At 37.7% G+C, this 22,996-nt stretch overlaps 1 protein-coding gene across 3 annotated transcripts in view; it reads left to right on the top strand.

Moving 5' to 3' along the window:
- The window catches only part of SH3YL1 (SH3 and SYLF domain containing 1), a 50,210-nt gene that overhangs the window by 7,578 nt on the left and 19,636 nt on the right, over positions 1-22,996 (top strand). For 2 of the 3 annotated variants that reach the window (XM_055713106.1, XM_055713107.1), the window contains exons 2-9: positions 4,745-4,855; positions 5,858-5,971; positions 6,457-6,521; positions 9,207-9,319; positions 11,866-11,994; positions 13,783-13,945; positions 14,620-14,692; positions 15,410-15,466. In XM_055713106.1, coding sequence (XP_055569081.1) covers positions 4,745-4,855; positions 5,858-5,971; positions 6,457-6,521; positions 9,207-9,319; positions 11,866-11,994; positions 13,783-13,945; positions 14,620-14,692; positions 15,410-15,466 — 825 coding nt within the window. The remainder of the gene's footprint in view (positions 1-4,744; positions 4,856-5,857; positions 5,972-6,456; positions 6,522-9,206; positions 9,320-11,865; positions 11,995-13,782; positions 13,946-14,619; positions 14,693-15,409; positions 15,467-22,996) is intronic. The other variant, XM_055713108.1, reaches the window with a different exon arrangement.

The raw sequence follows: 22,996 nt of genomic DNA, 5'->3' as shown, positions 1-22,996 counted from the left end.
AGTAACTGTGTAACATTATAGAAGTAAGTAAAGGAACTCAAAATGAGCCACTCTGGAAAGAATCATATGGTAGCCACTTTGAGTAACTGTGGTGGTTTTCAGCAACTGAAGTGTTAATCAGTTGGCTTGTTGATACTGTCCATTGTTACTAAACCTCTTCTGTGCCATGCTTGCTTGCCAATTAAGGTCACTTTAATTTCCATACCTGTTGCTGTCTAAATTAAAGTCTGGATGCAAGTCATCTTACTTTGTAACCCTTCTTTATGAGGTGTAGCTTTGAGCTCTTCAGGTGGCAGTGTGTTCAACCTCTTCCCTTTTTCCTTCTCTCTTTTCCCCTATGTATTTCTACTGTGCTTTAGAAATACCACCCATTTCTTAGCCCACTTCTGAAAGCACACAAATCTGGCTCCAGGCAAAGTAACTGGCAGAATGTTGTTGTCAAATCCCTCCTGCTCTTTTAGTCCGGCAAAATAATCCTGCATTGCTTCAGTCTGTGGCAGGAAGGGAAGAAGCAAGGGACAATGGAAGTGTGAATGTATGTAGATACCCAGGGAATGCAGAAACAATATTGATGTAGGAAACAAATAATACAGAGAGAAAGTGAAGTTTCTGCCGTGATTTTGAGGATGGGAAGTTAGGTTATTCTTGTGCATACTGTTGCAGTGTACAGTTGGATGAGGGATCTCTCTCCATCTCTCCTAATCAATACTGATAAAGGAACCCCCCTTTGGCACAAAAAAATATACCCTTTTAGAGGGATTGGAGGGGAAATACATAATTTTCAGTTTGCTTGAGTAACACCATTTTTCTGTGCAAAATTTGCATTTGGGAATACCATGTTTCGAGTTCTAGTGCAGATAAATCATAGAATAGTTTGGGTTGGAAGGGACCTTTAAAGGTCATCTAATCCAACCCCCCTGCAATGAACAGGAACATCTTCAGCTAGATCAGGTTGTTCAGAGCCCTGTCCAACATGACCTTGAATGTTTCCAGGGATGGGTCATGTGCCGTTTACCTGGGCAACCTGTTCATAATAACACCATCCTCATTGTAACCAAAAAAACCCAACCGAACAAACAAAAAACAAAACAAAAAAAAAACCCAAAAAAACCAACCCAGCCAAAAAAATTTCTTAATTTCATCCTAAATAGCAACAACAGGATAAAAATAAGTGAGGTAGGGAAGTCATTGAGTCTTCCTAGGTATCTTGTGAAACTTTCGAAGTAAACACCAAAAAGGGTTACTTTCTTCCTCCTGCCCTAAGCTGCAACCAAAACCTGATTTTGAAACCAGTTATGTATTGAGAGTTGAAGGAACAGTGAGGTGGTAACTATTACTTTTACTGGCTCATGAAGTTCAGCTTTGAATTGTCTTCAATGAAACGGGAACTCCTGCACGCACATAAACATGCACACACTGTCTTCTGGTAACCATCAAATCTTTCTGAAGCAATTCTGAATCTGAAAATGCATATGAAAACTGTAAAGCAATTATTTTTTTCCCAGTGTTTTTACTAATCTCTTTTTGTTTGCAGACTTTTAGGTCTGAAAGCATCCCATGTTTTTTCAATGGACTTTGCTAAGGGATTTATCTTCTTATCTGCTTGAAATAGAACTTGTGGTTTTTTCCCCCTTTTTAGTAATAAGAAGTATGAATTGGAGGTTTTCCTCCAAATTCTGAGATTGGCCAAAGAGAAGCAAAGGGGAGGAAGGAATGCATACAAAGATGAGGAAGAGGATAATGAGAGGAGAAGATTTTTATTTCTCTCTAATCTAGAACCTGGATAATGCTTGCTTTTGCTACGTAAAGTTTTTATCTTCTCAATGTTTTTTATCTCTGCTGTACACATGTCTTATTTTCATTGTCTTGATCACTTTGCCAGGAGTCCTGCAAGGTCAGGCATGTAACTGTCTATATTACCACCGTTAAAATGAAGCTTATCTTCCACTTTAAATCATGTTGAACCATAAGAATAATTAAGTACCAAGAAATGTGTGTCTTGGGTAGACTGGGTAGGTGACCCTCCACAAAATCAAGACCTCTAGACATAGAAAATAGTTTAAGTGAAAACCTTCATACAAAAGTGTTCACTTGATATGCAAATGGACATGCACTGTGTGTTACAATGTTAATTGTAAGTTATAACATGCTAAAAGCATACTATTCATGCCTTTTTGAGAAGAATGGTGTTGCAACATGCTTTTTGTGACTACCACAATATATCTCCACACAAAAGCAAAAATCTTCCTGTTTTTCTCTTACAACATGCTCGTAATGTTTCCCCCCTGACCTTGAAAATGAAATGTCAAGTACAAACCACAGAAGTAATGGAGACATTTACTCCAGCCTGGTTTGTTGATCTACCAAAAGCAATTGTCTGTTCATGTTTTGTTTGAGTTACACTGGTCTCTTCATCTTGCTGTGACTGCGTAGCCAGGTTCCCGCCCGACCAACCAAGGAAGAAACACACGTTCAAAACTCCTGCAAGCTGGCGAGGGGCGGCCACCCTGCCAGAGGCCTACCCCCGCCCCCGGGCGGCGCCGCCCGCCCTCACCGCTGTCGCCGATGATGAGCAGCTTGAAGAGGTGATCGTAGTCCCTGGCCATGGCCGGGGCGGCGGGAGCGGCCGCGCTTACAGTTTTAGTGCCATAACAGTCAGAGACAATGCACATGCCAATAGCTTTTTCAGAAGGTCCTGAGGTCTTAGAGCTTCACCTTCCCCTGCGCTTTCACACACAGGGACTTGGCCATCATCTTAGCTTTCTGAAAACAGAAGGGATAATTAAGAGATAGAATTAGTGTGTCGTCTCTCTGTTCCTGCAATAGAGTTTAGACACTTTTGCATTTTTTTCTTTTTGCATTTTGCGTCTGTTTTCTCCTGTTCCCAGAGAGACTGGTATTTCTGCACAACCTTGTGATGCCTGCTGTCACTTCAAACTCTCCAATGTTAAACCTGCCGCATTTTCACTAAAGCTGAATGTTGCTGGAAGCTTTCACAGGGAAATTAGTTCAGAGACTCAGCTGTCAAAATCTCATATTCTGGGAATCTTCCTTCTTGCTTGGAGAACATACTAAAAGAATATACTTCACTGTGAAAAGTAGAGGTGTAATTCTTATTCTAGTCAGTGGAGCCTGGACAGAAACTTGGCTGACTTGCCGCTGAACATTTCACTTACTCTGAGCTGAATTACTGTCCAAGCTTCATTTATTTAATCGCACCTTCTTGGTTATGGGTGGGAATGTTGCCCAGAGTGAAGAGGTGAATGAATATTCAGGGAACACCAATTTTAAAAATGAGGCCACTTTTAACTGAGTTTTTTCTCATTGCATGGTCTTTTCTATGTTTTTTGTGATTTTAAGAACAGTGGAATTTTATGAATATGCTGTTGCTAATTCTTTTCAGGGACACGGCATGAGGCTAGATGCCTCTTTGGTCTGACAATATATTCATGTGTTACTGGGACGATTTGTTGCTGATAAACTTGGAAATGGTGGGTGTTGATATGTCCAGACAGGAAAACAAGAATAATTTAAGTGATAGCTTTGAGGGGGTTTAGTAGATGTAGAAATTAAGGCTAACTCATATCTTTTTATCTACACTAAGGCCTCTTTTTGCAAATCTAGAGGTGAAACATTACTATACATACATAAAGTGATACTTCTACTGTTGCAGAACATGAATATCTTATATTCTGTTCAGTAGTTGATTAGTGACAGCAGTCTTCTGTAGAATTTATGATCTTGTGGATTTGGAGGGTAAATTTCAAGATTTTTTTTTGTGTTTTCTACTGTAGTTTACAACTTTATAAAGCAAATATAATCTGTCCCTAATACCTGCTTTTTCTTCAGTCAAAATCTACAGAGGTGATTACGCTGCATCACACTGGAGAGAAAAAAAATTATAAGCCCTTCAGCAGGAAGCAGATTTCTAAAGGAAACTTCTTGGTCTGAAACAGAATTTTATTCACTTTCAGAACATGCTGCAAGTTTAGCTCTGTAAGAGAAGTCTGAAGAGATGGTAGCCTTTTGGTGTTCATTGGTCAACAGTTACCATTTTGAAGGACAGCAGAGTTTGTGGTGGTACAGAGAAGAGCAATTAGAGTGATCAGAGTGATGGAGCCTACCTTGAGATAAGAAAGCTGGGACTCCTGAAGAAGTAGATAAGGCTGTGCAGGGCTGTGGATATTTGTAAGAGCATGAAGGTAGTGGATAAGTTGAATGCAGTAGCTGTTCACCAGAATTCATGAGATTTGAACAAGCAGGCATTCGCTGTAACTACTAGATTAATTTTGAATAGATCAAGTATTCTTTAAGTAGCAGGAAGTGAACCACTGCTGCAGGAATTCTGGAGGCAAAGAGTATCAGCAGGTTTGAGAAGTTATTAGACAAATTCATATGCAATAAGCCAATAAATAAATAGTGACAGGAACAACTGAGGATGTATCTCCAATATCCTTGCTGTTAACCAGTGTGGGTTCTTAGGAAGTACAACAGGAACAGATTGCAGAACAGAACCGGGCTTGTGTGCTCTTCCTTAGTGGTGTCTTCTGTTACAGCAATCAGAGACAAAATGTGGATCTGATGCAGAAGATCATTACTTACATTTGCTGTTTTGCCGTTCGTTTGGGTTACTCTCTATTTGTAAAAAATCACTTTTCCCATCTAAATTACACTGTTTTATTTTTATGTAAGCTATCCTGAACTGACCATAGATACAATTTCTTATTTCTTTTGTGTTTTACAGTGAATAACCCTATACCTTCCAACCTGAAGTCAGAAGCTAAAAAGGCAGCCAAAATATTACGAGAATTTACAGAAATAACTTCCAGAAATGGACCTGATAAAATCATACCTCGTGAGTAAAGAAAATGTTTTTATTCAGCTAAAACCTCCGGCACTCCCCTGTGTTGCACTCATGGTCTCTCTACCAATTCCCTCTGTTTTCACTGACCATAACATAGAGAGGAATGAAGATCTGGGGTGCCATAACTTGTGAAAACATTTTGGAAGGGGTTCAGTTTGCCATGCTCTAGGCAGACATTACTTACTGGGAGAGATCTTTTGCATGTTAACAGCCACAGGGTATCTGCACAGAAAGGCTTCCCTGAGCGGTGGATGGACATGCTCACCCTGTGAATATCTGTTCTTAAGAGAAAACCTGGAATTGTAGCTCTAATTCTTGAATATCTGTGTTTATTAGAATTGGCTAGATGAAAATAAGTTGAAAGAAAGAGATGAGGGTATATTTCTCCTATGATAGTAATTAAGTACTCTCATTTGCTGCTGTCATCTTTATTTTTGCAATTGTTGTACTGTGTTTCTCCTAGTAACTTCCTTCATCTGGTGTTGCCGTTTGTGGCTTTGCATTTATAACTATTATGTACCAGAAGGTTTGTAATGAGACTTGCAGGATGATGACACTATTTGCCACAAACATTGTCTAATGGTATAAGCTGATTAGGCTGCTATGTGTCACTGTGATTTAAATTCAGAATCCCCTCCTGCAAAAAACTGTAGAGACGTGGATGTCAACTATTCACTGCCTGTTTATCTTGTTAAAGGTACTCACATACAGTGTTCGTGGCAATAAGCAAACTAATTCAGTATGAGCTAACCGGAATAGGTGAAGCAGTTGTGATGATGTGGAGATCAGTGCAGGCTGATGTGACTTGTGATTAGCTTTGTGATTGACTGTGGAGTAGTCATCATAATCAGTTCAGGTTTTTTGCAGTTTTCTTTAAGCTTTTGCTTCAGTTATTTGACTCATATGTTCAAGATTGTTAAATGTAGAGTTTTATTTTCCCTTCTCTTAGAACTTCTCTTGCAAGATCTTGAATAAATGCTTTTGCTGTTTCAGCTCATGTGATAGCAAAAGCCAAAGGCCTTGCAGTTTTGTCCGTTATCAAAGCTGGATTTTTGGTGACAGCTCGAGGTGGAAGTGGAATTGTATTAGCTCGTCTTCCTAATGGAAGTAAGTGGATGTTTTCCTTTCGTACTTCATGGGAGAATGAAAAGAAAATTTCTTTATAGTTTATTTTCATAGCATAAAATGAGTTGTGTCAGGAATCAAGTCAGTAGATGACAATGTTTGGCTTGAAAGCTATTTTCAAAATTTTATACCTACTTTTGACCAGATATAAATGCTTTCAGTATCTTTGCAGAAAAAGACAAAATCTAAAAGCATATAGTTTAAAACTCATTAGAAGAATGAATTATATCCAATGTGGACAACTATGATAAATTATTTGTAACAAAGACTTGTTTCGATCATGAAAGCTTGTACTCCTTAATTCCTTCTTGTGGGATAAACCAGTATAGTTACGTGATTCCATTGTAGTGGGTTTGAACATAGTTTTAAATAGAGAATTTGTTAGCACTTTTCTACTGTAATAATAAAATTAGTATTTCTTGTAACATGGTAAAAAGTATGTGTATTTGTCTTGTTTTGTGTGACAGCCTGGTCTGCTCCTTCTGCGATAGGAATTGCTGGCCTTGGTGGTGGATTTGAAATTGGAATTGAGGTACAATTTTGCGTTTGAAATACTTGTTGGTAACTTTTTTGCAAGAATTTAAAATGCATTGACAAAGATCTAAAAGTTGGGGAAGTAGCAGAATATTTGTGTAAAAAAAGCTGTTGTAGAAATCATTTATACAAGACAAACAAAATAAGGGGTTTGATACTATCAGTCTAATTGCTTGGAAAGATTTAAATGAAGTGACATAACAGCTATTTCCTCAATTTCTCACTTCTAGCAGACTGAGTTTTTCCCTGATGGAAAGCTTCCTGTAGTTGTTCACATAAAATCCAACTGGAGCTAATTAAAAATATCCTGTGCTTCATACTGTATCAAATGCTTTGTTAAAGAGGACTCCATCTTGCAAAAAAACAGTGAAAGAATTGAAGGTGGAGTAGAATGAAGCCTAGCTAATGTTATTGTACCCCTTGCATTTCCCACTCAAACTTGTGACTTCACCCTTCTGTCTGGAAGCACCAAAACTGATGGTGCCTCCTCTGAAGGAATGCTACAGAAAATAAGCCATTCTTCAGCCAGCCGAAATGGTTTAAGTATGGGATTCTCAGCCTGTTCGGAGAAATACTATTGATCTGAGCCCTGACAGTGTTTTTCCTCTGTTTCTCGTCTCTTCTTCCTCACAGCTCCTTCACCCTTGTTTGCTTCTCCTGTTTCCCACCTAGCCTTCAGTCCTGTCCTTTTTTCTTTCTGTTCAGCTTCTGTTCTGATTCCCAGAGAAAATCAAAGTAACAGTATGCTGCCATCAAGTTCTCTTGCTGTGGGTGTTCAGCTCTTCAGCAGAATCCATGCATAGCTGATCGGGGTGGTCCACACCAGTTCCCAGTGTGTCTCCTACCACTAACCAGCTATCCCTGTCCTGACAGCCAGTCAGGCGGCACTCACATAATGAGCAACGGATCAGTATTTTATTGTCTTCTTATTGCTCACTGTGTGAGCTCAGGCATTATTGCTATGCGCTTTTTGGAGGATGCTGTGAATGCAAAAATATTAATTTTTGTAAGGGTTTTTCTTTGGTTTTCCTGACTACAGAATCTGAATGCATTACAAAACATTGGGTTTGAGGCCCAGGGTTTGTTTGGGTTTCTTTTGCTTTTATGACAATGAAACAGACTCTTCACATGCTCTGATTATTAAACTTTAGTCATCTCTATCTGATATTTTAGATAATGTAAGCACTTACTATTGATACTTCAATAATTTCAATACAGAAGCTATTGCTGAGAGGGTGGTTTTTTCTGAGCAATGTTGTGCCCTTCACTGGAAATTTTAGTCAGCTTACAAAATACTGTTTCCTTGCTGGCACTATTATAATACAATCTTACTTAGTTCTAGACAAGAGATGCTGTTCAGAAATAACTAAGTGGCTTGGGAGCCAAGAGTCCAATATCAGCATTCTTTTAGTCATATATAAACTTAAACCTTCTAGAAACAGGCTGAATTTTATTCCTGTAGGAGAGGTTATAGTTGGCATAGTTGTAGCAGTACTTATGGGTGGTTTTACACAACAAGAAGGAAATCACAGATTTCAGAAGTCATAGTAAACAACTTGGTAATTGAATTTTAAAATTGGTCTCTAATTTTATCTAAATGCTTTCCTTGAAGGTTTTCCTACTATGGATTTATTTAGCTTTAGCTGTGGGTAAGGGGAGGTAGCAGCATCCTGAATGAAATTTTCTCTCCATCCCTGGATGATTTAGAAAGTGCTCGTCAACCATGTTTTGTTTGGGATGGGGTGGAGGTTACTAGGGGGATGATAACAACGGCCTCTCTTACACTATGTGTAATACTTTTGGGCCAGCCTTGATTTGCAAATAATCTGGTATTTCTTCTTCTATTCCCTGCTATCACTGTTTGGAATTTGGGGTAAGTTGAAAGTTTTTTCTGAACCTGGCTTTCCGTTCAAGTCCTTCAGATGAAAGATAAGCACAATAGTCCTTGGGTAGTCAAGATATTGTTGAAAAGATAATCTATCACAGTAAGCTACAGAAGTGTAATCTACTCTGTCGAACAGGCTGGTACTGATGCAGTATTTTTATTTTGTTTAATATGTGTAGTGTGTTTACTGAGCTTTCAGGTAAGACAGAGTGATCTTTAGAGGATCATGCCTGTTTTTGAAAGACTTTTCCAGTCTTTGAAATGCTTCCTAGTTTGGGAAAAGAGTATTAGGAGAGTTTTATTACTGTTTCTAATTTCTGTTTACTAAGTTTTGTCTTGCTGTTATTAATTCAATTATGGAAGGATCAAAATTATTTTCTGTGATCCCTCTTCACATCTGAAAATGCCTTTGTAACTGTTTGAAAAAGGTGTAGAATATAAAAATCAATTAATTAGGAAATTTTGAATTAAAATAGGGTTTCTGTTGCAGCTGTTGTTTATCACATACTGACCATATCAGCACTTGAAAAAAAATTCAGTCAAATTTGATTTAAAATGTTTCAAAATACCTTGCAGAAAAAGAATCAAACTGTTTCAAAAGAAACTTTTACAAGAAATGAAGTAATTGTCTGAGAGAATGAGAGATTCTCTTTGAACTAAACCCTTGATAAATCTGGAGCTAGTTTTCATCTGCTGAAAGGAATATCTTCGATACTCCCACCTGTTTTCCTGCAAAATCCTGTGCCATTCTCACGGTCGTCTTTAAAAAGCGTAGTATTTTTATTTGATATTTTATAGGTTTCAGACTTAGTGATAATATTGAATCATGAAAGAGCAGTAGAAGCTTTTGCCAAAGGAGGGAATCTTACACTTGGAGGAAATCTTACTGTGGCAATTGGACCTCTGGGGAGGTGAGTAAAATGCTTCCTAATATAGGGTAGATATATATATGTGGTAGAATTAAATATGGAAGATAGCTTTTAAAGCTATACATAGGTATTGATGTGGCTTTTTTGGATATGTTACAAAACAACCTGGGCAACCTGTATGTTGACTGGACCATACTGTTTCTGTAGTTTACACCTTTTCAGTCACTTGTGGCCTTTTTTTTTGTTTTTTTTTCCACTTTCCTGATAAAGGCATTTATTAGAAGAAGGAAAGTGTTCTGAGGTTGTCTTTTTTTTTTTCGGGAGACAGGAGACTGCTTGGCCAGGCTCAATAAAGAGCACGGGTGCTACTGTGCCTGACTAACCTATTATTCCCATTAACCTATGGGTCTGTGCAGGTCTGCCTGATAGTAAATAAAATACACCAAATAATTACTTTTAAACCTTAAGCAGTAAAGTTAGCTTGCTTTGTAGGATGAGATGATATAATCATAGGATAATTTAAGTTGGAAGGGACCTTATCAGATTTCTACTCCAGCCTCCTGCTCAAAGTAAGGTCTGTTGCGACTTGAAGATCAAGTTGCTCAGGCCTTTATTTCAGTGAGTCTTAAAAACCTCCAGAGATGGAGACTGCTTAGGCTCTCTGGGCAACCTGCTCTACTGTTCATCTGTCCTCATGGTGAAAAGTTTTGCCTTAAATCCAGTCAAAACATTTCTCATTTCAATTCATGTCCAGCTTTTTATCTTTCTACTGTACACTGCTGTACAGAGCCTGGCTTTATATTCTTGGTTGCCTCTTCATAGCTACTTGAAGGCTGCTGTTAGATTCCCCCTAAGTGTTTTCTTCTCCAGGCTGACCAAGCCCAGTTGCCTCAGGCTGTGCTCATGGGACATGTGCTTCCTTATGCCTTTTATTTTTTTAATGATTAAGTTTTTACTGGCAGTTTTTCACCTTTCCTGACAAAATAAAAGGATAAGATGATACCTATTCCACAGATGAGAGAGAGAGCTGTGGATCAGGGAGAGCAGTGAATGTCATCTGCCTTTCAAAGGTGTTCAGTATGCTGTTCTGCAACATCTCTGTGTCCAAGCTGGGACGTTGTGGCCGCAGTGTCAGGGTGGGGCAGACTAGCGAACACGTGAAAAACCAGACCATCAGGCCTGAAGAGTAGTGGTAAATGATTCATGTTGTACCTCTCTGCTTGATATTTTTATCGGTGATCTGGAGGAGCAGATGCAAAATATTCTAAGTTTGTGGATGACACTGAATCAGGGGGTTGCAGCTAATACACTGCAGGGTATGGCCATCCTTCAGAGCTATGGATCTAGAGAGTGTAGAGGAGAGATCTAACAGGAAACCTCATGAAATTAAACAAGGACAAATGCAGAGTTCTGCACCCTTGGTTGGATGAACCCTCTGCAGTTACATAGGCAGAGCCTGCCAGGCTGGGTGGCTGCCCTGTTGGGAAGTTGCTGGGGTCCTGGTGACAGTAAGCTGAGCCAGCAGTGCATCCTAACAGGAAAGGCAGTGAACAGTGTAAGGAACTGCATCAACAGAGCTGTAACCAGGAGATAAGGCAAGTGATTTTTCCTCTGCTTGGCACTTCATAGACTGTGCCTAGAATATTGTGCTCAGTCCTGTCCCTGCAGTACAAGAAAGGTGTTTATAAACTTGATTGCATGCAGTGAATGGCTATCAAGGTGGCCAGCGACACAGAGCACGTGAACAATGAGACTTATTTAACCTGGGAGGAGAGAAGACCTTTAGGTCTTCTAAGAGAACTGCATTCCCAACAGGGGATCACCAAGAAGATAGACACCGATTCTTTACTGACGTTCAGGGCAAGACAGTGAGAGATGGTAGTCATAAATTGAAACAAGGAAGGTTCTGACTGTATATGAGAGAAAAAAAATTTCAACATTAGTATAATTGAGCACTGACACAGGTTGCTCAGAATGTCTGAAATCTATGTCCTTGGAAGTCTTCAAAAACTGGCCAGAGCAACCTGATATCAGTTTGATGTATCCATTTTGAGCAGGAGGTTGGACTGGCTGCCTGCCTGAGGTATTTTCAGACCGAAAACATTTTCTGATCATATGTAGGACAAAACTTGTAACCTTCCAATTCTGTTGAGGTCTGATAAGGCCTTACTTGCTGTTTTGGGCACCATAAACTCAAGGAGGATTTGGATATATTGAGTAGAGTTCCAAGTCACCACAAACATAATCAGAACATTTTAAAAAATTATTAAAACATAGGTTAACCATTTTTAGACTACTGAATGCAAGAGAAATTCTAACGTGAAGTGTTCACATGAGGCAACATTGTTTTGTGCTTCAGAGGAAACCTTACCAAACAATTTAAATTACCTTGAACTGGGTCCTGTCTGAAACAAGAACTGAAAATAGATTTCAGGTCTGGCCCACTTGAATATATTCTGTAGAGTTTGTAAGAACAGAGGGAAGTAAAGCTCTTGCTGACTTTTGGTAGGATTAACATAAAAAGATAATTGCTGTTCATGTTGCAAAGCCATATTGAAGAATGTCAATCAAAATGTTTTTCCTTCTAGAAACTTAGAAGGGGATGTTGCCCTGAGAAGCTCTGCTGCTGTCTATACATACTGCAAATCTCGAGGACTGTTTGCAGGTGTATCTCTGGAAGGAACATGTTTAATTGAAAGGAAAGAAACAAATCGCAAGTAAGTTCTCTTCAAATCTACAACATTCATTGAAGGCATAATGGCAAAATTAACTAGAACACATTCACTTTGGAAAAAGTTTGATGTCAGAACATACTGTGCTGAGTTTAGAGTTTCTTGAGGGACAAAGTTTTCTTCAATTTAGACATCTTGCAGTGGGTATTGAGATGACACTGAATGTTTAGACATGGTATGTTGGTGGGTTGACCTTGGCTACTCAGCAGATACCAAACAAACTGCTCTGTCACTCCTCCAAACAGGATGGGAGGAAACAAAATAGGATGACAATGGGTTGAAGTAAAGGCAGGGAGATCACTTACCGATTACTGTCTTGAGCAAAAAAACCTTCAACTTGGGGAAATTGATTTAATTTATTGCCAGTTAATATGAGAGTAGGATAATGAGAAATAAGAACAAACAAAAAAAAAAAAACCCACCACCTTCTCCTCACCCTTCTCATCTTCCTGGGCTCAACTTCACTCCCAGCTTCTGTTTCCTCCCACTGAGCAGCACAGGGGGACTGGGAATAGGGGTTGCGATCAGTTCATCACACGTCTCTGCTGCTCCTTCCTCCTCATGCTCTTTCCCTGCTCCAGCATGGCGTCCCTTTCACGGGAGAAAGTCCTTTGTGAAATTCTCCAGCATGGGTCCTTTCCATAGCCTGCAGTTCTTCATGAATTATTCCAGTGTGGGTCCTTTCCACAGGGTACAGTCCTCCAGGAACAGACTGCTCCAGCATGGGTCTCCCACAGCGTTACAGGTCCTCACAGAAAACCTGCTGTTGTGTGGGCTCCTCTCCACAGGTCCTGCCAGGAGCCTGCTCCAGCATAGGCTTCCCATGGGGTCACAGCCTCCTTTGGTCATCCACCTGCTCTGACATGGGGTGCTCCATGGGCTGCAGGTGGATAACTGCTCCACCGTTAACCTCAATGGGCTGCAGGGGACAGCCTGCCTCACCATGGTCTTCACCATGGGCTGCAGGGGAATCTCTGCTCCAGCACCTGGAGTGCCTCCTCCCCTTCCTTTTGCACTGACAGAGTTGTCTCACTCACATATTCTTACTCATCCCTACCAGTTCCTACCCCTTACTAACACTGTGCCATCTAAACCCAACACAGTACTGTAGAAGACAGGTATTGAGGTATGCACTGCATAATAAGAAATACTGTTTTCAAACAAACAACAAAAAAAGAATTGGTGTAGAGTGCCACTGAACTGGAGAAAATAGCCAGCTTATGGAATGCTGCTTCCTTGGTGCAGCCTGGTAAGTTTAAAATATAAGGAGTCTCTGAGCATCTGGCACTCGGTGTTCTGTGTTTATGAAAACTTTGATTTTGCTAATAGCAGCAAAGACTAACACTGATCTTCATGACAGCATGTTAATAACTTTTAGCTATCTCCATTCATAAAATTAAGGCTCCAGTGTTTCCATTAAGGCATTTTGCTATGTCATTAAGGAATATATTACAGTGTTTTGAAAAGTGGTCTGTGTTTCTTCAGTTTGCTTTGTGATTGGCTTTCAAATGGTCTAGTTGATGCATACTTGCATGACCAGGAGCAAAATACTACTCGTAAAGAACATTTTGAAATAAGGTGGTAGGTAGGCATTCAAGTTTGCTACAATTATTTATTGTTACAAATGTACAGCATTGAACTTGTTCTGTCTTTTCTCAATAGAAGATCAGTAGGAAAATGCAGGGCCAGGGACCTGGGGGAAACATTGGCACGAGATGAATTTACCTAGACATTGAAATGTAATGATAATCAAATACTTTTCTTTTGTTTCAGGTTTTATGGACAGGATATTCGTGCTAGTGCAATCTTACTTGGTGATGTGCCTTTTCCTGCTCAAGCAGAAGATCTTTATGAAACTCTAGCATCCTTCACTGAAGTATATGAAAATGAAGAGCAAAAAAATAATCCAGGAAAAGCTGTAAGGGAACAAAGACGGGTTTGTGCACCTCTTTTTCACATAGGCTTTTTCTATTACTGAACTGTTCCTTGCTAGGAGTAATGTTGATGTTCATGTGGCATTCTTAACATCTCTATTGGATGCTTAAAGGCAGAACACATTGCAAATGCTGCATGGGAGTAATACATTCGTTCAAGTATTGCCCTTGTAGGCTCTTCTGGACATGAATGATATTGATTTTGCTTTGCATCCTCCAGAATAACAAAGTATACCCTTGTTTTTATAATAGTGCATAATAAAATCTGAGGTGATGATTAGAAAAGTTTGTTTGACTATTCCTAATCAAGATAATCCGCAAATAATAAGCATACTAGGTTTGACGTGGATATTTTAATTTTCCTACTTTTTCTGTCTTTCACTCAATCACATTTACAATACAATACTAAGACTGTAGAACATGTTTTCTTGTAGATGCTGATGTTACTTACAGGCAGTCATTTACCTTTATCTTTGTTAAACCTGTAGTGAGTTACTTCACAGTCATGCATATGTCACTAGTTCTTTAGTATGTTTCTCAAGTTCGTACAGTTTCAGTAGAGAAAGTGATTTTATTTTGGTTTTTTCAGTGTAACTTGACATACCTCTAGTCTCTGAAGTTGCAATCTACTTCCAGGTCTGATACGACTTTTTGTAAAAAAATTTGTATATTTTAGGTAAATGACCCACCTGCTAGGCCATCATCAAGACCAGAGCCACCTAAACCTGCTGTTAGACCAACACCACCAGGTTAAAAACATTTTGATAATAATTAATTTATTCCCTATATAAAAATAAAGCATTAAAGATAAGGAATGTTACACAATTATTATAGTAGTATCTAACTCTAAAAATATTTTGCTAATACTCTTCCTTGGGAAGCATGTTGGAATAGTGCCATGAATGATAAAGGGTAAAGGTTTTGTTTGTTTCATATTAACAAACTTTCTCACTGACAGATTTGCTATAGATACAGTGTATGTATAGTTACAGAAGCATGTAATAGTTCAAAGGAAGCATTCATGTTTATTGAATATGTAAAAGCCCCATGGTTCAATGAAACTTCTTAGTAAAAACAGTAGTCCTACTAGAAACTGCTAGTCTTATTTCTAGAAACATCTGGCTTCTAGGAAACTTAGTTTCTCTTTTAGGTTGTCGTTACCTTTCAATAGGTAGAGGTCTTCCAGTAGAGCAGAGGCGGCAGAGTTTTGGCTCTGTAACGGTTTGTTACTTGTCTACCTAAGTGCTCTCATTGAAAGTGAGGCTTTACTGTGCAGCTTTTGTTGTTAACTTGATTTATTTCTGTGGACAAGGATATAAGGCAAGGCCCTTATTTGTTTCTTCTGTACTGCTCCTTAGATAACTGCAATAATTTTGTAACTATTGAACATGTATTAGAAAAGTAGTATATGAAATAAGCAATATGTTAGTATATCATATAACTTGCTACTTTATTTTCTTTTTCAGCTAAAAAGAATACAAACAAACTGTATCCTGAACTTCCAAATGATTATGCCTCTCTGAGTGAGTACTAAGCGTACACATACTTTATTAATGCAGTGTGGAATCTGAGAAGACGTAGAAGTACTGTAGAAGACATCTAACAGTAGCTGGCCATGTGTGTTTTTCTTTATTGTCCATGTGTTAAAATAAGATGCATGCCTTGTATGCTTTCCTGAAAATATTCGTAACTGTGAATCTTACTCCCAGGCTTTATATTCCAACAACCATGTTCTTTTTCTGAACAGCAAAGTTCTTTTGCTTGATTCGGTGAGCTTGAAAAATGCTGGTTTATGTTACCACCTAATTGAAGTGAAAAAGAAAGCTGATGTAACAAGCTTGTGTCCAAGTCCTTATGCAAGGTACTATGACTCCTCTTCTAATTAAAAGTGCTTCCACAGGTCATATCTGATTATGCTGGCATAAACATAGATTTCCATTGCAGTTACACTCCTTGAAGTTTTTGTATTGAGTTGAGGTAACTGCATTATACTACAAAGATACTACTTGTTCATTGTTCAGTTCTGATTCTCTTAAGCTTAAAGCAGTTTCAGCTCTAATAGGAGAATCTTACTCTGTAGTATTTGTAATGTAACTCTTGAACTGTGAGACCCATCATCTGCAAACTTGTGACCTGTTAGGGAAAATTTTATAATAAAAGTGGTTATGTTCATTTGGCTGCTGTAGTGTTCTCTCCTACCAGGAGTCTCATCTTTCACAGGTAAAAGACTGTTAGCTGTTTCAAATTTGGTGAAATAAATTATTCACCCATGAAATATATTCTCAATTTGATAAATAAATGCTTTAGTGGTCTCTTCTAAGTGGTCTCTACTATGACCAAGGCCTTCCATATTTTACACTTATATATATGTTTATATGTATGTGAATATGTACACACATTTTCATACATTGCATGCACTACTTGGAAATAAAATTAAATAAAACCTCTCTTCTTTTACTGTTGAAAATGTAGCTAAAATCAAGCTTGATAATAGATCACAGTGAAGAGTATTTCAGGCAGAGTACTGTGATTTAACACAGTATTTAAACACTGTTGTCTGAAGGCCAAAATCATGAACGCAGTTTTTATTTCTTGGTTCATGTAAATAGAGATTTTCACTAAAAATTAAGACGTTATATGTGTCATTGTCTTTATATTCTCCTTCATATCTTCTCTCTATGTGTGGCATTGATGTGTGTGTCTGTTGAGGGCACCAGCATAGGAGGATCTTAAGCTGAGCTGTTGATGTGACTTCTGCAGATCAGAGACTTCCTGAGAATCAAAATTTGCTGTTGTGCTGTAGCACTTTTACCATGAAAAGTGTGATGATTCTAGTGATCTGTACTCAGTAGCTGTCATCCAAAAACAAAGAAAAATTGGTCTTCTGGTCATTAAAACTAAATTTTCCCAGTCTTAAAAAAAACCTGACCAACTGAGAAGTTGTTTCTAAAGCAGCAGGAAAAACTTGCACACACATTTGCTATACTAAAAAGAGTGTTCTTCCATTCAGGTGCAAGTAAAAAGGTAAAAATCTTCTAGTGTCATTTGTTGATGGCTTTCAAGATTCATTGAAGTCAAAACGTAGACTCAGTCAGTCTGCTACTGAGGATTCCTAATGATTTCTAGAAATACACAAGTTTATCTTTCAGCAGTGTAAGAGGCAGTAGGATCTTGTGTAAATGACACTTTCTGCAAGAAATCTTGTTTTGTAAATTTCTGTTGACCTTACAAGCTTGGCATGGTATATTTTGCTTTCTGTGGCAGACTCTATTTCCATAGGTAACAGTTCAAATGCTGTCTGAATCCACAGAAGTGGTATATGTTTCTGAAGGCTGAGGAATTGGTCTATCAGAGGGAAAAAATCAAAGTTGAAGTCAGTTCCCCTGAGTGTCTCAATACTGTAGCCTACATGCATGTTGGTGGGGGGCTGGAAGAGGGTTGCAGTCCCTCTCACATCAGTAACAAAGGGTGTATTAATGCTGGGTGATAGACTACAAGGAGCCTTAAGGCCATACCTCCTGTCAATAATCTCTTCCTGCCTGCTTATAGTCCAGATGATTTCAACAGAAGCTGTTACTCGTACTAGCCAATCTTTATTGCAGGATTAGTTGCTGCAACGGATGTTCTGCAGTAATTTGAAAAAAAAAAAAAAAAAAGTTCAACATTTTTTTGTGTCTTTCTAGTTTTTAAAAAAAGTTTTTAGATAACTAATAAAAGACTGCTTGGAACTAATCTTTAGGAAGCTACATTTGGTGTGTAGTGGCTGCTGCAGGGATAGATCTTGATGTTGAGTAACAAGCCTGTCTGGGTTGCCAGTAGCTTACTGTCTTAGCTTAGACTTGCTTTTGAGCAGAGAGGGGGCTGTTTGGCATTGTGTTATGAGGCTTTGGTTTTGCAACAGTAACAAAAGTAGTAGAAAGGCTGAAATAATTAATTCTTCTCATTAGTTGGAAGAAGAGCTAGACTTGTGGATGAAACATTTTTAATTATTTTATGTGGACCTGAATTATCTAGATAGGTAATGTAATATAACCTATGTCAAATGCAAGAAGGATGTTAAATGAAAAACATGTTTTTCTAAATTGATAGTATGATACTTGAACTCAAATGCAAGTAGATGTTTTTCATATAACTGAATAATACTTAAGGTAATTCACTTAGTTGTAAAATCAGGTTCAGTAATGCTTTAAAATGTTTCCAGAACCTTGGAAATACCACAAATATTTGTAAAAAAAATGAAAAAAAATAATATGTAGACACTTTTTACAATTAAAAAAAAACCAACAACAATAACTAATAGCTGATACAGTTATTGTGATTCAGTGAAGTATGAAGTTTCTACAGTAGTTGAGATTTTTCTGGAGACCGTTCAGACAAATTAAATTTGCTTATGAGTATGAAAGTTCATGCCTCCTCCCTTACTAGAATTAGGGACTTTTGGCTTCATTTTTCTACTTGTCCCCTCCATGTTGTACAAGCTAGTAAAATGTCCTTCCAAACTTTATTACCACAATCTAGCTTTATCAGGATAGAAGGTTTCTGTGGAGTTCTGTACTACTTTGGTAACATCAATGACTTGTGGTTCTTTAGTGGACTACTTGGGCACTGTAGAGTCAAAAGAAGTTTATTAGGACAATTTTTTTAGATACATGAGGTTGATAGTTTGTCACACTAGAATATCTAATCCTAAATACTTAGGTTTTCATTAGTGTCATGATTTCTAGTTATTTCTGCTTGGGATTCTGCCATGGAGCAGCAAGTAATCAAAAATGTCGATAAATTGTTACTTGACTTACCTGTCTGTCCTCCTAACTGCTGAATACTGTACAATTCTGGAAACGTTGCAGTGATGCAATTTGCCAGTTGAACTGGTAGCAGGAGTAGCGATCTGCTGGTAAATGTAGGAGCTGAGGTAGAGTGGCAGGAACTGAATCATTAACAGGCAATTTGTTCAGAATCAGAAGTCAGATATTGTTTTCACTTTTTCTTCAGCTCAGCTAATCAGAAAAGGACTGGTTCACGTGTTTGGAAAAGAATCACTTAAAACTGCTAAGATGCTGAAACAATCAGGAAACAGATTGAGGCAGGAATGGAGATTTTTATATTTCTCTCAGAAACACTGGTTTTCTTACCTTCCACAAGTACTCAAAGCAAATGTTTTTAAATTTTATCTTGGGGGAAAATGTGAGCCCTTTTCTTTTGACTTTTTGAACTGAATAAATTATCTGTCTGCAGACATTGAACTCTTAGGACTATTGTGCATAAAATCATCACACCCAAACTTGATTGCAGTAAATGTTTATCAAAAAACCAAATGAAATATGAATTGTAACTATTTTTTTCAGCAGAAACTTTTCACTTTGAAAATTATATTAAAATATTAACAGATTGTTACTGCCCCATTAGGCATATATTTGTATTCTTACATACTGAAAGAAGTGCTATGTCAAGCCTACTGATGAAGACGGAGGCAGATGAGAAATTTGTCACTGTTTTTAAGAAGCCAAAAAACCCCTCCTTCCTTCAATGATGGTTTGAATGATTTGTCAACTCGTTATTAAAAATTCATGCCTTCCCATATGAATTTGTCTGCAGCTTTCAGACAGTGATGTTTGTGGCTTTCTTCACTGTATTAAAGAGCCCTTTCCTACCCAGAGGGGTTTTTTTTGTTCACCTCTTGTTCCCTTTGAGACACTTGTGCTGTAATCAAATCACCTTTTGATCTTCCTTGATCTTTCTTTTGATTGCTAAACAGATTGATGAGCTCTTTGTCATATGTCATTTTCTCTTTCCTCTCAGATTTTAAGTAGCGCTACAAATAGTGAATACTTAGATGTGAGCTCACTGAGATCAATAAGGTTTGGGCTCCTAAAAGCTATAATGAATTTGGACTAAACTCCAGTCCTTACCATTTATATTATTTATTTATTCATTTATTAACCTTACATATTGCTACTCTATGTTAAAACAGTTGAGATACTGTCAACCCTTTTTGATTAGGTGGTACCATGAGGTTGTGGTAGACTTAATTGTGTTGACTAAATCCCTCTCAGAGCTGCTGCCTTTCATGGTTACAGTTCTCCAGGGGTCAGGTCTTGCCCAATTCTCTATAATTTCAGAGATGATTTCAATGTTTCTTTCGGTAACCTATGAATGCCAGATGGTTCAGTAATCGATGAAAATATGTTTGCAGTGAGAATTTCAAGACAGGTTTTCATGCCTCCCTAAGTGTATTTTTGTCAAGGAAACTTGAGGGTCTGTGTGTGAATTTCTTTTTGTTAGTACAGTATGGTGTGCGTGGCTGGGTTTGGGTTTTTTTGTGGCCAGTTACAAACATGTTAACTAAGCCAAAACAATTACATGAACTAAGAATTCATAGAATGCTTCTGAAGTAAAAAGCTTTAAAAAAAATAAAAATGTATCTTGCAGCTCTCTGAGGGCAATAGCATAATCTTACTTGTGACTCCACCTCCTGTTTCACTTATTTTACTTGCATGCCTGTTCTGCAGCTCAGTTCCCATCTGACTTATGATCTTGTTATTTATAGAGCTGCTACCCTGTAAGATATTGATCAATTTCAGGGAAAAGACAAAATATAACCTGGAACGTGAACGTGATTCTAGCTGTCTGTGCATTAATTAATACCTCTGTACTTCTAAGTGTACAGCTGAACTTGTTTAAACACAATGTAGTGAAACAATAGAAATTTTAGATAGAGCTGCTGAAAGAGAGCATTACCCTATGTGCATGCAAATTTAAATAGGCTTGCTTGGCTAAATGTGTATTGCAACAATCACTTTATTTTTCTGATATGCTTCTCGACTTAATTTTAACAAACTAGTATTACTTGGAACAATTCAAAATTAACTAGAAATCTAACATACAGGTATTTATATCAGCTATGCAGTTCCACATTGAGAAATACCCTTGACAAAAATAAATACTAAGAACTGCACAGTAAGAGAAATGTAAGTGTGCCCAGATCTCCTTTTGATAAGTGTCTTTTGAATTGGGCATTTTTATTGTAATTAAGACTAAAAGCCACAATAGTAGAGTAAAAGTACTTCATCAGTTTTGGAGCCAATAAAATTCAGGTATCTCTGTGGTCTCAGGCTAACTTTTTCCCCAGTGTAATACCTGAATTTTTGCTTTTTCTTTGTTGTCAGAAAACATGTGTAATGTCTGTCTTCCTAGAATATTGTCAATATTGCAGTTGTTGCTTCTGTCTGTTCTGGATCAAGATGATTTTAAATGGTGTCATCATTCTGAAGATTTATTTGGCAGCTTGAATTGTAGCAAAAATTAATCAAAAGCTTTTAACTTTTAGTTCCATAAGATTATAAAATGTTTTTTGTACCACACTATCTGCATAGACCCTGGAAGGGAGAAGGGATCCAAAACCTGTTGTTTTTAAGAGCGGAGGAAGACTCCATGTTTAACAATGAGGGGGAAAATGTGTTTTGCTTTTGAACTGCAAATGAAAGCATCCATGGAAACATGATTTATTTCTGTCACTGAGACTAGCTGATATTTCAGAAACATTGGCCGTGAGTCATTTTCATAGGCAGTAGAGTGTACACTTTTAAAAGTGTGTTCGTTAATGGGAATATGAGAACTTGGAGATAAATGGAATAGTCTGCTCCACCTGATGGAGTGCTGATAAAGGAAGCCCTTCTTTCAATTGAATTTCCTGTATTTTCCTGGGATATTTCTGAGGTGTTACTCCTTGTAGGTAAGAAAGTTACCTGGTTAATGAAATTGTTTTCCCATTGTGTGCCTTCATGGGGAAGTGGAGTAGACATTTTTTATCGTGAATAAAAAATACTGATTTCAATAAATAACTGAAAACTGGATAAAATAGTTAAAATAACAAGCTCCAATAAAATCACATGTGTGCATATTCCTTTAGGTGCTGTGGATGTGCTGTGCCATGTATTTGGAACTGAAAAAAAGCCACCTTTCATTCTTAAGTTCATGAATCCTTTCCAAGAAAGGCAAAGATTTGCTATAGGATCAAGTAGAACTATTTCACATTGTAAGCAAGAAGCCTTGTCAAGCTGTGCAGTAATCTGTTCCTTCTATACTATAATTTGAGGAGGAACTCCAGCAGATTATGAACTGTAGAATCAGTAAGACAGCCCAGTGTGACTAATAGATATTTGTTTTAGAAAATTTTTACAAAGTGAGATATATGATGTATCTGTCATAATCCTTCATTACATTGTCTACTACTTCAGTAAACGTGAAGAAGTTAACCCCCTGGAAAGTAAAGTGCCTTTTTGTGTGTATTTTTTTTTAAGAGTTTTATCTAAGCTTGGTCTATTTTTGTGTTTTTCGTGGCAAGGCTTGTGACATGTTTATATTTAGTTACCAGAAAAATAAAACATCCATCTGGTGGTCCCCCACAGTATTAATTTTCTTGCTATTATGAGCTCTTTCTTAATACTAACCAAACCCAGGAAATCCCAGGAAATTATTTTTGAGACTGTTTTTATCCATGATTCACTTTTACTAGGATCGTACTGTTACTATTGTGAATGTAATAAGTCAGATAATCAAGCTGCTTATGGCTTATGTTGTGGCAAGCTGAGAGGAAAATATGTAGCATGCAGGACTTCACTGGTCACACTGAAACAAATAACTTACTGCATATAATCAGCTAACTCAAAATACAACGCCGCACAGAGAGATTGAGGTCAGACGTGCTAGAATGAAATTGGGGTCTTTCTGATGTGTTGCGTGCAGTGGCAGAGAGCTGTTATTCTAAGTATGAACCAAATATACTGATGCAGGGAACAATATTTTTTTCTTGGCATTTTTTAATGGCTTAGAATAAAAATTAGGAAATTAGAGCTAAATCATAGGAAAAATCTCCATGCAATCTCTAGTTATTTTTTTAAGTGTAAAGCACTATTAAGATGATAATTCTGATTGGCATCAGTAAAAATGTGAAATTGTTCATGTAAATATAAAATTGTTAAATAGTATAGGTTAAAAGTCTTTTCTCTGAGGCCCTTGTAAAGCATGCAGCTCAATGTTTTAGCATATTTATG

Source organism: Falco cherrug, chromosome 6 (genome assembly GCF_023634085.1).
Source record: "Falco cherrug isolate bFalChe1 chromosome 6, bFalChe1.pri, whole genome shotgun sequence".
Classification (NCBI taxonomy): Eukaryota; Metazoa; Chordata; class Aves; order Falconiformes; family Falconidae; genus Falco; species Falco cherrug.
The sequence above is the reverse complement of the archived record's forward strand: the minus strand, read 5'-3'. Positions and strand labels throughout refer to the sequence as shown.